The sequence below is a fragment of the Entelurus aequoreus genome, linkage group LG15 (assembly GCF_033978785.1).
Source record: "Entelurus aequoreus isolate RoL-2023_Sb linkage group LG15, RoL_Eaeq_v1.1, whole genome shotgun sequence".
Lineage (NCBI taxonomy): Eukaryota > Metazoa > Chordata > Actinopteri > Syngnathiformes > Syngnathidae > Entelurus > Entelurus aequoreus.
The window spans coordinates 39,917,435-39,933,281 of record NC_084745.1 but is presented as its reverse complement, the minus strand read 5'-3'; the positions used below and the strand labels follow the sequence as shown (position 1 = coordinate 39,933,281).

Genomic DNA, 15,847 nt, shown 5'->3' with positions numbered 1-15,847 from the left:
GGCCATGATTGCAACCAGGCGCAAAACTCTGCCCATAAACATAGCAGACCAATAATGCGATTAAAATTGGGGGGTAACAGGGACATGGTGGGTCCCCAAACCCTAAGTGTCCAACATGCAGTTAAAATTGAGGGATGGACGAGCAGGGGACAAGTCAGGAGGACTGGAGCCCCATGGAGGCGTCCTCATCCCCCCATCACGCCTACCAGGAGGCCAGTTCCTCAAAGTCCTCTAGATGTGTGTGCTGTAAGTAGGAGGAGGGTGAGCCGACACACAGCCCCCGAAGCCCCCCAAGCACATGCAGGAGGCAACCGAGACGTACGGCGAAGAGGCCAACCCCCCAAATCCAGGCACCTCTTGGCGTACCGACTTGAGCATAATCCCGCATCCAAACGAAAACCATAACCAAAAACAAACAAACCGGCCCCGCCCCTGGCAGTGGACTTCAAATACACACAATCAAAACAAAAAACAAAACGACCTAACAAAGTCACGGCGACCTAAAATAATTACGGCCATCACCATCATTGCAACATCACTCAATGCGCCAATTAGGTACCCATACACGCGCCAAAGTCCCCCAACCAAGTTGCACTTCTAACAACCCAAAGAAACGGCCACCCAACGCACTGTCATGGTAGAGGAAACACCAAACACCATCCCTGTCCCACAAGAACCACACCATCCCCATCCGCGCGTTTGAACAGGTCTATCTTTCCCCACTTCAATCCGCAAACGCTTCATGGCAGATTTATTGTAACACAGTCCTGAAAATGTTTGCTAAATTTCTTGTAGTTGTAACACTTGTAGTAGTGTAGTGTACTTTCTTGTAGCTATAGCAGAGTCTTGAAGTTTCTTGTAGTTGTAGTAGTGTTTTGTAGTTTCTTGTAGTTGTGGTACTTGTAGTATTGTATTGTAGTTTCTTGTAGTTGAAGTAATATATTGTAGTTGTTGTACTTGTAGTAGTGTATTTTAGTTTCTTGGAGTAGTAGTAACTTGTAATAGCGTATTGGTGTTTATGGTCAGCATTTTCATTTTCAAACCATAATAATAACCATAATGCCTCTTCGCAAAGGTGCTAATTTGACGGTAACGATGACCAAAGATGAACATCTCCAAAATATGATAAATAAAATATGAATAATTAATTTTGTTTTAAGAAACATTTTACTTAAAAAAGAGTGTCTCAACAGGTCTAATTCACATCATTATGTTATTGGTTTGCTAGCATTTAAAAGAGTACTGGTATCAATTTGTATCAGATAAATGTATTAATTTAACTGTTGCAAGATAATTACATGTGGTGGAAGCTCATCTTCAGAAATGTTTGCGGCGGAGCCCCCAGGTATTTCCTGGTTTTGTGAGGTTGATGATGTCATCACAGACAACATCAGATCATACCAACTCACAGGGGGTAGTTTGTTTTCTATTTAGATTCATCTTAGGTTTGGTTCAGAGAGATATGAGGGTTCCTTTATTTTAACACTATGACGACAAGCTATTGTAGGCTAACTGTTTGACTTGATTATTTTGGTAAGCAAACCTGTGGGTAACAGTGGTGCATGCCAGGTAGTATGGGAAGTCATATAAAAGAGCAGACATTTTATTTTGTTGTGAACAATTCAGACATGCTGATGCCAAAACACATGCTTTCCTTCCTTGATTGGAGTGAGTACCGTATTATTCGGACTATAAGTCGCAGTTTTTTTCATAGTTTGGCCGGGGGTGCGACTTATACTCAGGAGCGACTTATGTGTGAAATTATTAACACATTACCGTAAAATATCAAATAATATTATTTAGCTCATTCGCGTAAGAGACTAGACGTATAAGATTTCATCGGATTTAGCGATTAGGAGTGACAGATTGTTTGATAAACGTATAGCATGTTCTATATGGTATAGTTATTTGAATGACTCTTACGTTAACATACCAGGCACGTTCTCAGTTGGTTATTTATGCGTCATATAACGTACACTTATTCAGCCTGTTGTTCACTATTCTTTATTTATTTTAAATTGCCTTTCAAATGTCTATTCTTGGTGTTGGGTTTTATCAAATACATTTCCCCAAAAAATGTGACTTATACTCCAGTGCGACTTATATATGTTTTTTTCCTTCTTTATTATGCATTTTCGGCCGGTGCGACTTATACTCCGGAGCGACTTATAGTCCGAAATTTACGGTAGATTATTTGCTTTGTACTTTTGATTGTTTAAGTTGCTACTTTGATTTTTTGATCGGTTTTACGAGTGTTTAAGACATGCTTTGTCAATAAACACGCCACACTTCCAACAAATTGAAAGTCTGTCTTCCTATCATTTTGCCCTCCGACACCACATTACAACAAAGAGTGGTGGTCTTAAAGTACATTTGTCTTATATCTGGGTCAATACGGTGTGAAGGTGACAAACTTACGGTCACACAATGTGTTGACACAGACTCTGTCCTCACGATTGGGTCCCAGACATGACAAGCCGCTGCCAGAGCGCTGAGGGCTGGAACAGAAGCGATATCTGGACTGCAGACCTGCTCCACATGACACTGAGCAGTGACCCCACGGAGTCCACAAGGACCACTGCCCATCAACTGTGAAAAATATTACACCAGTACTTCAAATCAAAGCTAATAGCTTACTTGAGCAACAATAATAATCGTCATCATTTTACCATTACAGATGGCTTGAGAGCAGTTTACTAGTCTCCCCGCTTCACATGTACTGTAATATAAGCACAGACTTTTTTTTAATGTTTGACGAATGTTGAGCGACTAAACTAAAACTAAAAATGTTTGATTAAATTAAACAGTAACGTATTAAAATTGTGTTTTACTTGCCAGTTTTTGCAGTCTGAGGGAACAATTTCTCCTGGTTTATATTTCTCTCCATCAACATCACAGCGACACTCAGATTCATGGACGCACGTTCCATCCTAGGGCCAGATAAAGAAAAGTAACGACAGTCTGTGTGTGTGTGTGTGTGTGTGTGTGTGTGTGTGTGTGTGTGTGTGTGTGTGTGTGTGGTGGTGGTGGTGGGAAAGAGAGTCTTTCTATTGTGGTTGAACCTCAACACCGACCTGTTGGAAAGTCCCAGGTGGACACTGGCAGCCTGGTGTACAGTTACGACTGAGGCCCATTGTGACATCTGAACACGACACTGCTCCCCTCACACATTGCTCCCACTGCTGACCTGCCGGACACACTCTGCCAGCATCTGAAAAAATTATTCATCATTACAAATAGGTCAACTAATCACACAATTTCCATGGATTACCACAAATACCAGGACGATATTGTGATATTGTGAATGCTATGAGTTTAGTTATTATAGCTCAGCAATCCCCAGGCAGGCACATAGACACTGCCTCCTACAGACAGGGAGTAGCAATAAAGTAGGGTTGTCACAATAACAGAATTTGGGGGTGGTCCCAGAGGTCCCACATCTGCCGTCCCTTCCAAGGTTTCTCATTGTTCCCCTCGTCTGTACATGACAGTAGTTTCTGACGATTTACGATGCTATGGGAAATGTGGTCTTCCTTCAGGCAAAAAACACTACCGCCCACTGCGGCTACCAAAATCAACAAAAACTGAAAGTTCTTAAGTGGGGATTTGAAACACTTCCTTGTGGTCTACATAACATGTAATGGTGGTTCTTTGGTCAACATTTTGCATAGATGATGTTTTACAGACCATCTTCAAGCTGCTTTCTGACCATCTCTTCAGGATGCGCCATTTTGTGGGTGGTCTTATTTACGTGCCTCCACTTTGACTGCATCTTCTCCCCATCAGCCATGTTGTAGTTTTTAATGCTTCCATACTGACAGATATAAATTCAAACTATATGCTACTTTGTATTAGAAATGGCAACAGCGGAGGAAGCACGTCCATGTACGAGCTCGTCTGCCCATTAACAAGATGATAGAGAAAAATAAATAACTTATTGACTACAATGTCAGACTACAATAGCGGACTCGGGCAAAGCTCTGTGAGTAAAACGTTACTATACATGAAGATATCTGCTAACGATAGCAATGGGAAACACGTCACAAATTGGCCAAATTCCAAATGGCTCATTTGGAAGAAGTATGAATGAAGGCAATATTGTTTTAGTAATATCTCCACGACGCTTCCATGGTTTGAGTACACAAAAACAGGTACGAATAAGTAAGACAAGTTGTTTTTGCATAATAGGTACCCTTTAAGTTTACGACTTTATTGCAAAGTGTTTCAAAGTATCAAATATTTAAGATCACTGCGCTTTGACATCTTTTTGCAAAGAACATAAATTGCGGTATCAGCTGCCAAGAGGTAATTATACATTCAAAAAAGAACAGCAGTGTTTTATTTCCTCCCGCGTACAAAAAAACAAACACTACTGTACTTATAAATATGATCATAAATAACAAAAGTATACAAAAAATAATATTGTTATAAATATTTTTTCAATATGGTGGTAGTGTGACGTCATTATGTCACTTGGAATGAAATAGGCTAGTAAAAAGACAAAAACATATATTTAAAGACAAAGCTTTGTGTTTTTATTCATTATTAGTAACAAATTTCTTATTATGTTTGTCTTTTTCCTCTATTTTTACATGTGTGTTTATTTACATTTGTTTATTTAATTATTTATATATCTACAACATGCCAAAAACAAGAGGTGTGTTCAGCAGATGGCTCCCAGGCCACACTTTGCCTTCCTGGTGAAATAAGTAAAACAAGTAGTGTTGGCAAACGACAATAGAGTATATATAAGTTGTGTTTTCTTAGCACTTATGGAAGTGATTGGCCTGCACACTTCTGGAGGTTTTCTGCACGCTGTGATAATGCACACTCCCTGGGCTTGTTGAGGCGGATCTTCACTCTTACTCGCACGGCGAATACTTTACCTTTCATGACTGCTTGTATTTGATTCAAATCAATGTATGACGCAAGAATCAAAAAGCCTCTGACAACCAAGTACAACTCCTGGCCTGCTCGTGTGGCTAGCTTCTAGCCCGGCGGAACGGCTGTTACTGACAGGAAAAGGGGCGAAGGCGAATGAATCACTGGCGCCGTAAAACCAGTTGTTTTGAGCGGACAGTGCTCGTCAGCCTGGGATGGCAATCTGTCTTGGAGAAGGAAAACTCAGATTCCAAACCTAGGCTGCCTTGCGGCTATATCCAGACATGGAAAAGGCCTCAGGAGTAAAACTGGAGGAAAAAATCCGCAGTCAGAGCCCCTAAGGCGGTCCCGTTGTTGCTTGCAACCTCGTCCCGGCAGCTCCTGCAACATCGCTGGTGCCAAATTGTAAAAGCCTGACTGTTCCTTTGGATCCACTAACGACGTGGAGAGGTGGGACAAACTGCCTGTCCTCCACATCAACTCGCCCTGGCTAGTGTCCGACCACCAAAACCTGGAGAGGACACTCCAGCTTCGCCTACGGCATAGACACAATACGGGGAGCAACAGTTACCGGTGATACGTTGCCGTAGAGCGTGGCACTAGGGGTTTCTCTCGACAGTGGGAGGGATCCTTGTATCCCACTGGACAGCTACCGCCCGCCTCAAGCTGGGCAGCCCCCAGTCAGCAAGGTGCTGTCCCGCTACGGTCTACCCTCCCCATTGGGTGCATGGGGATAGGGAACTACCTGAATGGTAGACTGAATCCTCCGCACCAGCCAAAAACCGACCAAGCAAAAGAGACCATCTTTCAAACTGGCCTGCTGGAATGTCCGGACTATGATGACCACCGGCCTTTCTACGTACTTCACAGACATCAGTGATCTCAGGAAAACTGCGGTCATCAACGACAAACTCCACAGACTGAATGTGGACATTGCCACCCTCCAAGAAACACGGCTGGCAGATTCGGGTACGATGAAAGAGAATGATTACACCTTCCTCCGGCAAGAAAAGAGCTCCAAAGAGCCGTGGTAACATGGCGTAGGCTTTGCCGTGAAGAACAGCCTGCTGAATACGGTGGAGCAAGGCAGCAACGGCTCAGGACGACTCCTCACTCTTCGCCTCAACACCACCGAAGGCCTCGTGACCCTTGTGAGCGTGTACGCCCCGACACTGTCCTCCACCCCAGACACCAAGGACCGCTTCTACGAGAACTTCGCCTCCATCATCAGCAGCGTCCCCAGTAAGGAACAACTTGTTCTATTGGGCGACTTCAACGCCAGAGTGGGGGCGGATCACGACTCGTGCCCCTTATGCCTCGGCAAATTTGAGATGGGAAAGATGAACGAGGATGGGCAGCGCCTGCTCGAACTGCGCACTTTCCACAAGCTATGCGTCACAAACGTGTACATCCAGTCCAAGCCCCAACACAAGGTTTCCTGCAGACACCCTCGCTCCAAACACTGGCACCAGCTGGACCTCATCCTAGTCAGGCGCACCGCCATAAAATGTGTCCTTCACACACGCTCTTTTCACAGCGCAGACTGCGATACGGACCACTCTCTGCTCCGCTGCGAGATGAGGCTGCAACCAAAAGAGGATTCATTGATCCAGGAATCAGGGTAACCCCCGTAACAACGTCAGTAAGATGTCCCAGCCAATTCTTGTAAAGCAGTTTACTGCCGCCTTTGAGAAGGAAGTGAGCACCACCCAGTCATGTGACACCGCTAAAGAGAAGTGGGAAGTACTGCGGGATACTATACATCACACAGCTCTGGCAAGCTTTGGGAAGAAGACCTCGAAATGACACGACTGGTTTGATGCCAAGTCGACCAAGATGTCACCCGTGATCGAAGCAAGGCGTGTCACCCTTGCCAAATATAAGCAGTCACCCAGCAAACAGAACCTGCAAACCATCAGAGCTGCCAGGAGCAAAGCACAACAGACAGCTAGGCGCTGTGCAAACGAATACTGGCAAGAACTCAGCACAGAATTCCAGAACGCTGCTGCCTCAGGAAACATCAAAGGAATGTACGATGACATCAAGAAGGCACTGGAACCACCACAGAGCAAGACGGCCCCCCTAAAATCTACCACCGGCGATCTGATCACCGATAAAAGCCAACAGATGGAGAGATTGGTGGAACATTACATCAACCTCTACTCCAGGCAGAACACTGTGTCCAGCTCAGCCCTTGATGTCATCGGGTGCCTGCCAACCATGGTAGACCTTGATGCCGAGCCAACACTAAGCTCAGTAAGGCCATTGACAGTCTGACCTCATGCAAAGCCCCCGGCAGTGATGTTATTCCTCCTGACCTCATCAAGAACTGCAAAACCACCCTACTACTTCCGCTGCACCAGGTCTTATGCCAGCGTTGGGAAGGAGGGGCCGTGCCCCAGGACATGAGGGACGCCAAGATCATCACCCTCTACAACAACAAAGGAGAGAGAAATTACTGCAACAATTACAGAGGCCTCTCTCTCCTCAGCGTTGTTGGCAAAGTCTTCGCCAGGGTCATCTTGATCCGTCTGCAGAAATTGGCTGAGCGAGTCTACTCGGAGTCTCAGTGTGGTTTTCGCATCAAGAGATCTACCGTATTTCCTTGAATTGGCGCAGGGAATATAGTATTCGCACGTCTAGAATTACTGCCGGGTCAAACTCGTTTCTCAAAATAATTAACGCATGCTTGGCCTTATCGCCGGTTTATTATTGAAGCTGGATCAAATATGTTTCGCAAAATATTAATTTTATTATCGCATGTCTATAATTTTCGCCGGGTCAAACTCGTTTCGCAAAATATTTAGCATATGGCTAGAACTTCCACCGGGTCAAATTCGTTACGTCACTAGTGACGCATCTGTCCTCATTTTCAAAATGGAGGAAGCTGCTTTCAGTAGTTTACAATCGCACAAAGGAAAAAAGATAAAGAGCTTTTCAGTAGGATTTAAGGTCCAAGCTATTGAATACCGGTACAGTATGCAAAAGAGAACAGTAAGCAGCTATGTTTTATTAATATACCGTAGCTGCGTGTGTGAAATACTGTATAAGTCATTAAATGACTCCCGCCTCCTGGTGGTAGAGGGCGCTGCCGCGCTAGTGATCCTTCTTGCGACTTCCGGTACTGCAGAAGAAGTGAACACACGCAGCAAGAGATTTTTTTTTTTTCCTCTGCCTGAACTTTTAACATGGAGGATTACATACCGGTATCTAAAATAAAACAGTTTTCTAAACTGGACTTTCAATCGAAGCAGGAGGTAATAATTAAAGGAATATCTCCATCGAAACAAAGACTTTTAAAACTGAAGAAAGAAAATAAGGAAGACTTCTATAAACAAGTTATCGATGCTTTTGGTCAGAAGGAGCTGCAAATGGACTCCATTTATAAGTACAGGTAAGACCATAATAATGTTTTTTTTAATTAAATGTGCTTTTCATGATGGTATGCTTACATCACACTCAAAGCGCACGCCTAAATTTTATGGATTCCTTTTGGTAAACGCCGGAGTGAGAAGAGGTTTTAAAATAATTACCGCATGCACGGCCATCCCGCCGGTTTCCGGTAAACGCAGGTGTGACAGGAGGTTTTAAATTAATTAACGCCCCTGCGGCTATTCAAGGAAATACGGTATGCTAGATATGGTATTCTCCTTGAGACAACTACAAGAGAAGTGCAGAGAACAGCATGTCTCCCTGTACATCGCCTTCATCGACCTCACCAAAGCATTTGATCTCAATGCTCAAGCACGCATTTGACACATCAACAGAAGGAATATACCTGCGAACCAGATCAGATGGCAGGCTCTTCAACCCCTCCCGTCTCCGGGCCAAGACCAAAACTTGTGACGTTTTTCGTCAGACATGCTATTTGCAGACGATGCGGCTATAGCAACTCACACAGAGCAACAATTACAGTCCCTGGTGATCCGCTTCTCCCAGGCCTGCAAGGACTTCGGTTTAACAATCAGCCTTAAGAAGACCAAAGTCCTTGCACAGGAGTCAGAGTCACAGCCAGCCATCTACATCGACGACTATCAACTCGACGTCGTCCAGCAGTTCACATACCTCGGCTCCACAGTCACCGACAACCTCTCCCTTGACGCTGAGGTTGACAAAAGAATTGGGAAGGCAGCCACCACACTTGCTCGCCTTACAACACAAGTGTGGACGAACCCCAAGCTGACTGTTGTGACCAAGATGGTAGTGTACAACGCCTGTGTCGTCAGCACGCTGCTGTATGGCAGCAAAACCTGGACAACTTATGCAAGACAAGAGTAACGTCTCAACACTTTTCATATGAATAGCCCACAACGTATCCTAGGCATATCTTGGCAGGCTGAGGTCGGGAAGGAGGAACATTGGGCGCCCAAAGTTGCGCTACAAGGACGTGGTGAAAAGAGACATGAAGGCTGTTAGAAAAAATACAAACTCTTGAGAAAACCCTGACTCAACATCTCAGGGCAGGGGAGGAGAAACTGAGGCAGACAACAGCAGACAAGCGAACCCGCAGGAGAGACCTTCAGGAGCGCCACTACTCCTATAGACCAGACACCCTTCATCGCTGTGACCTCTGCGCGAAACACTGCCAGTATTGCATCGGTCTCTTCAGTCACAGACGACGCTGTTCCAGTCGAGCAGTCAGCCAAGACTCGGACAATATCAATGGTCCTGACTTTATTAGCTTTATGAGAAACTTATTTCGAGACTCTATGAAAGGTATTTCCTATCTCTATTTGAATGACTGGAACACCCAAAAACAAAACAGCAATATGGCATTTTCTTTTCAAACGCTACACTCACTTTCACTTGTTTTAATGCTAAGCTCTCGCTGCTTGCCTATTGTGAGAATTAAGTCACGAGGAAGAAAAAAGGATGTGATGTCATATGCAACCCTCCTATACACTTTAGACAAAAAAACATGTCTTGTATGTGCTTGCATAAAATGCCCAAAGTTTGTTCTGATAGTAGTTCGAGGAATAAAAAAATAATGGATGGATAAATAAAAAAAATACAATAAATAATCAGAGGTCAATAAACCGCAGTAAAATTTGTGTCATCATGCTAGCTAATGAGGGAGCGATTTTTTTGTTGTACCGCATGGCTGCAGGTTACAGGCATTGAACTGTTGTGAAGTGCCATGAACTCTGATGGGTCCCCGGGTTCTGGTCCTGTAACCTCCTCCACACGTCACTGAGCACTCGGACCACAAACTCCATGGTTCTTTGACACCTGACATACATCACACTCAAATTAGCTTACTTTGTAAGGAGGGATGAAGCAACATTTAGGGGTGGAAGGATTTTACCAAAACAAGGTTCAACGCTGCAGGTGTCCAAGCCAACCCTGACGCCTTCGCAGGGACGACCTCCAGACTCTGGTGGGGGATTGGTTCCTGAACGGTACCGCCTCCTCACACCAACATCACATGTTCGACTACAGGCACTCCACTGGGTCCAGCTGCTCCAGCCGCAGTCCACTAAATCATATTGGAGAATTATGGAAAAAAAGCATGGAAAGACAAAGGGCAAAAACAGTTGATGTTGTTCGGTATTAATAATGTTGATGCAGGTTACACAATTGTATTTTGTTCACAATGGTGTGAACGTGCAGGTATAATGAACACCGGCTGCTGCAGCTGTGTGTGGATATATTGGTTAACTCTCTACCTGACCCCTCAAGAGTCACATCGGACAATAAACTTTGGCTTTTAACTCTGTGGCTTAGTGTCTAGTGCTCTCGACTCGCAATGTTTGGACCCTGCTTTGATCCCCGGACAATGTAAAGGAAGTGGTACACAGATGCTAAAGTGTTTCCCCCTAGGCAAACACAGGGCCATTAGAGGGCCCAAAATACTGACATCAATCGATAACTAGCCATGGACCTCCTGGTCTAATCCTGCCCAGGGTCCCCATAAGTCCAGATCCGCAACAGTACAGTATGTTACAGCGTGTTTTATTTAACTTTGAATCCCTGTTCTGTAGACAATAATAAATAAACATAATTATTTATTTATTATGTACATATGCTGTATATATATAAATATATATACATATATAAACATATATATTATTATATATTCTACATAAATGTTAGATAGCAACTTAATGGGGAGATTTTAATGAAACTTTTAGGAAACTGGATAAGAAACAAGCGATTGCATTTTTAAGGGTGATCGAGATCATCAGCTACTAATGAGGGCTTGGGCCTGACTAAGGTCTGGGCTCTCCGAATCCTTTTTTAGTTTTAATAATAACAATAATAATAATAATGTATAATAATAATTAAATGAATAAAAATCATTATTTAATGATAATAATAACTATTATATAATAATAATTTAAAATAATATTATTGAAATAGTATAAATAACGTATTATTAGTATTATTATAAATAATACATGTAAAATAAATAGCAATAAATCTTTATTATTGAAAATAATGAATTTAGAATAAATAAATAATATTTTAATATAATACAATGTATTAATATTTATATTTACTTACGTATAGTTAATATACTTTTATTATAAATAATATTACATATGAGATACATTGTAATTATTTTATATGTGTTATTATTTATAATAGAAATATAATAATAATATAATATAATATATTATAATATAATAAAAATATGTATTTATATTTCATTTTTATTTTTTAATCTATTATTAGTACTATTATAGTTTTTTTTATATGGTCGGTGCAGCTGATGTCACAATGTCACTGATAGGGCAGCTCAGTGGTGTTTGTGATCAAAACACCAAAATAAACTAATCAGGTTTATATCAGTTTTTACTGACAAAGAATTATGAAGACACTCAAGACAAATGAGTAATTGAGTTCCTCTAACTCTAAATATTACTATAACCTTTATGCATAATGCTGAGGCACCCTCTACAGTGCATATTGTGCCTTTAAGAAGACATATTATAACAAACACACTAACCAGGACAAGGCTTTGTTCCACATTCCATTTTTCCATCGATGCATGTGCTGTTGGAAACAATCCGGAACAATCAATCAACTTTGACTTCCAGTTTCTCTTCTAACGTCTGTGTTTCTGTCAGGACAGTACCAGTTGTTGCAGGCATCTACAGACAGAGTTAGCCCAGCTGGGTAGAGGTCCCCCCGGTGGTAACAAGGACACTGGGACAAAGTCACACAGCTGCCATTGAGCAGGTAGAAGCCGAGCTCACAGTAGCAGCCGTCGTAACAGGCGGTGGCACACTGCACCTCAGTGGAGGTCATGTCCAAACACACACGAGGACATGCACCTCCTTGCTGCTCACACTCTGCTGCTGTCAAGTAAGTCATGCCTTCTGGGCACACACCTGCATGCAAATTCAGGAAATACTGTTAGAAACTGCATTATGTTGACAATGAAATAATAAGTATACAGTTGATGGTACTATAAAGTTGATGATATGTACAGTATTTGATGGTACATGTCTGATGGTATACATGATTGTACATATTTATGGTACATAGTTGATGGTATATATTTGTTGGTATTTATTTTATGGTACACATTTGTTGGTGTATAAATATATTTCATGGTCATTGTATGTTTGAATGTATATACTTGTTGGTACATATTTCATGGTATATGTTTGATGGTATATCGTTGATTTTATATTGATGATGGTATATATTTCAAGGTATATATTTAATGCAACATTTTTCATGGCACATAGTTGATGTATATATTTCATGGTACTGTGCATATTTGATGGTATAAATGTGATAGTTTATATTTTCTGGTGCAGCCCTTTGAGACGTTTGTGATTTAGGGCTATATAAATGATCTTTGACTGAATGATTGACATAGTTGATGGTACATAGTTGATGGTGTATATTTCATGGTTTATATTTGACGGTACGTATTTGATGGTACATACTTGATGGTGTATATTTCGCGGTTTATATTTGTTGGTTTATATTTGATGGTATATGTTTAATGGTATATAGGCAAGGCAAGTTTATTTATAAAACATAATTAGTACACAAGGCAATTTGAAGTGCTTTACAGAAATTTAAAAGAAGGCAAAAATATTTTAAATTAAATTCAATACAATAAAATTAATCAAATACTGTAGATAAAATACTTTGAAGTTTAAGTGTTTTCAGGCTGGATTTGAACATTGCCAATGTTGAGGTCCGTCTTACAGCTTCAGGAAGACTATTCCAGATTTAAGGAGCATCAAACTGAAATGCAGTTTCACCATATTTGGTCCTGACTCTAGGCACCAGTAGGAGACCACTCCCTGAGGTTCTCAGAGCTTGAGATGGTTCATATGGCTCTAACATATCAGATATGTACTCTGGTACAAGACCATGACAAGACTTGTATACAAGGAGAGCTGTTCTAAACACTATTCTCTGAGCAACAGGAAGCCAGTGCAGTGACCTTATCACTGGACTAATATGGTGGTCATATTTCCTGGTTCTCAACAAGACTCGCGCAGCAGCATTGTGGATGTACTGCAGCTGCTTTACAGCCTGTTTAGAGAGCCCAGTGAGAAGGTCATTACAGCAGTCTAACCTGCTGTAGACAAAGTCTGATTTAGACATTATTCCTTTGATTTTAAAAATGTTACTCAGGTGGTAAAAAGCTGCTGACGTTACTGACCTAATGTGGCTGTTAAAGTTCAAATCTGAGCCCATTATTACCCCTAGATTTCTAACCTGATTATTAGGTTTCAGGGAGAGGGTCTCAAGGTGACGAAGAACAGTTTATCTTTGGTTCTGTCGGCAAAAGACAATGATTTCAGTGTTGCTTGAGTTTAGCTGAAGAAAATTGTTTCTCTGCATCTGTTCGATGCAGCGACTAAGTGAATCAACAGGCCGACGTTCACCTGCCATCAGTGACACGAAGATCTGAGTGTCATCTGCGTAGTTGTGATAGGACATATTGAAGCTGTGTATTAGCTGTCCTAGTGGCAGCATGTACAAGTTGAACAATAGGGGTCCCAAAATCTAGCCCTGAGGAACCCCACAGGTCATAGCCATTTGGTCACCAATTTTCAAAATATGTAATTCCTAGAGGACATTGCTCACACTTGCTGTCTTAACTGAACAAAGAAAATCCTGGCAGACAGCTCTCACCCTGGTCAGCACTTGTTCAACCTGCTGCCATCAGGAAAGAGATTTCGGTCACACAAGAAGAGGACTAACAGAGTTAAAAACACTTTTTACCCGTGGGCCATCACATCAGGATATTGATTCTGTCGCAATAGCATCAGGGTTTCCCCTGCATTTAGTTAATTGTGGCGTGACACCACGGCAAAATAAAAGCCGCCACACGTTAACAATTATGGTCTTGGTGAAATTTGTCCTCTGCATTTGACCCATCCCCTTTTGACAATCATTGGTACTTTAATCTTAATCTTTAATCTTTTATGTAAAACAAATTAAAGTAATACAACGTATGAATGGATATATAGCCTATTTTTTACACATTAATGACGAGTGATGCACCAAAAATTCGGCCACCGACAGACTTTGATCACCAAAACAGGATATTGTGATGACGTAAGTAAGACAAATGCAATTGTCTGGAGCGGAGGCATCATGTCTGCAATGTGGAAAAAAATTATAATATGACCCCTTTATTATGTCCGAGATATATCCACGGACGTGATATACAAAATGTGCAATGTGCAAATATTAAGACGACAGTGGCGCTCTTTCAGGAGAGGGGCAGTATGGCCGAGGCGGCACATTTTGGCTCCAATAGCTGGCAGCTTGGGCGTTGGGGCGGCAGCCCCTCCAGCTGGCGGCACGCACACAGACCCGCTTTGCACCCAGCCTGACTGACCCAGGCTCTAGCATTTAGAGCCAATCCTAGTCCTAAAATTACGGATCAGACTTGCTGACTTCCCTTATCTGCCTTGTTCTAACATGACAGAGGCCGTTCACCTGGGAGATATGGTTATACGGCAGTATAAGCTCAACTTCCCCTAAAAAATAAAAAAAATGGTAAAATATGTACTTTTGTACATACATTTCTTGGACTAGCATCTTTATATCTTTTATCTGTTACTGGAGACTGTGAAAATGACCTCCCCCTACATGAAAGACCAGCAGCCGCCACTGTGTTTCATCATACAATGAACAGCAGCAATTGAAAAATACAGCAAAATGATATGAGAAAAAATACTAATAACACAGATTTGTTTTTAAATGTATGCACAACATTTTTGTTAGCCTTTTTAAAGAAAATATGTAAATTATATAATGACACCGTATTGACCACGCCCCTAGCCATGCTCCCACTGTCACAAGCTGAGGGAAACCCTGAGCTTACAGTGCAGTTGATATATATTTGATATTATATAGTTGGTATATGTTTGATGGTATATATTTGATGGTATACATTGATGGTACATAGTTGATGGTATATCGATGATTGTGTGTAGTTGATGGTATATACCAGGGGTGTCAAACTCATTTTACCTCAGGGGCCGCATGGAGGAAAATCTATTCCCAAGTGGGCCGGAATGGTAGAATCATGGCATAATAACTTAAAAATAAAGACAACTCTAGGTTGTTTTTTTTGTTTTACTTTGGCACAAAACAGAACAAGCACATTCTGAAAACATACAAGTCACAAATAATCCTCTGGACAAAACACTTCAAGATTGTTGAAAATTCTGAGGAAATTGGTGGCGTTTAAAAAACACAATGAGCTTAGACTTTTTCTCAGTGTATCTACAAAGCCAAGATTAAACTTTAAGTCACAGTCTTTCTGAGATCGAACAAAAAACACTCTTCTAGGTATCAAATACCTCCTTTGTCATGTCCACGTATCAATCCAGTGCTGACTCGACAAACCGTAAGAAACGGAGGTAAAAACTATTCAAAAGGGTCAAGTTTTCATTATGGGGGATTAAGGGTGCCAAATAACGATGTGTTCGAAGCAGAAGACATACAACGTCAGGTTTGAAGTTTCATTTGGGTTGAG

General features: G+C 41.8%; 1 protein-coding gene across 2 annotated transcripts in view; it reads right to left on the bottom strand.

Annotated features, from left to right (window-relative positions):
* The window catches only part of sspo (SCO-spondin), a 343,053-nt gene that overhangs the window by 138,855 nt on the left and 188,351 nt on the right, over positions 1–15,847 (bottom strand). For both annotated transcript variants that reach the window (XM_062021522.1, XM_062021521.1), the window contains 8 exons: positions 11,960–12,215; positions 11,831–11,877; positions 10,187–10,357; positions 9,976–10,110; positions 3,075–3,211; positions 2,836–2,930; positions 2,670–2,719; positions 2,419–2,589 (listed from right to left, as the gene is read on the bottom strand). In XM_062021522.1, coding sequence (XP_061877506.1) covers positions 2,419–2,589; positions 2,670–2,719; positions 2,836–2,930; positions 3,075–3,211; positions 9,976–10,110; positions 10,187–10,357; positions 11,831–11,877; positions 11,960–12,215 — 1,062 coding nt within the window. The remainder of the gene's footprint in view (positions 1–2,418; positions 2,590–2,669; positions 2,720–2,835; positions 2,931–3,074; positions 3,212–9,975; positions 10,111–10,186; positions 10,358–11,830; positions 11,878–11,959; positions 12,216–15,847) is intronic.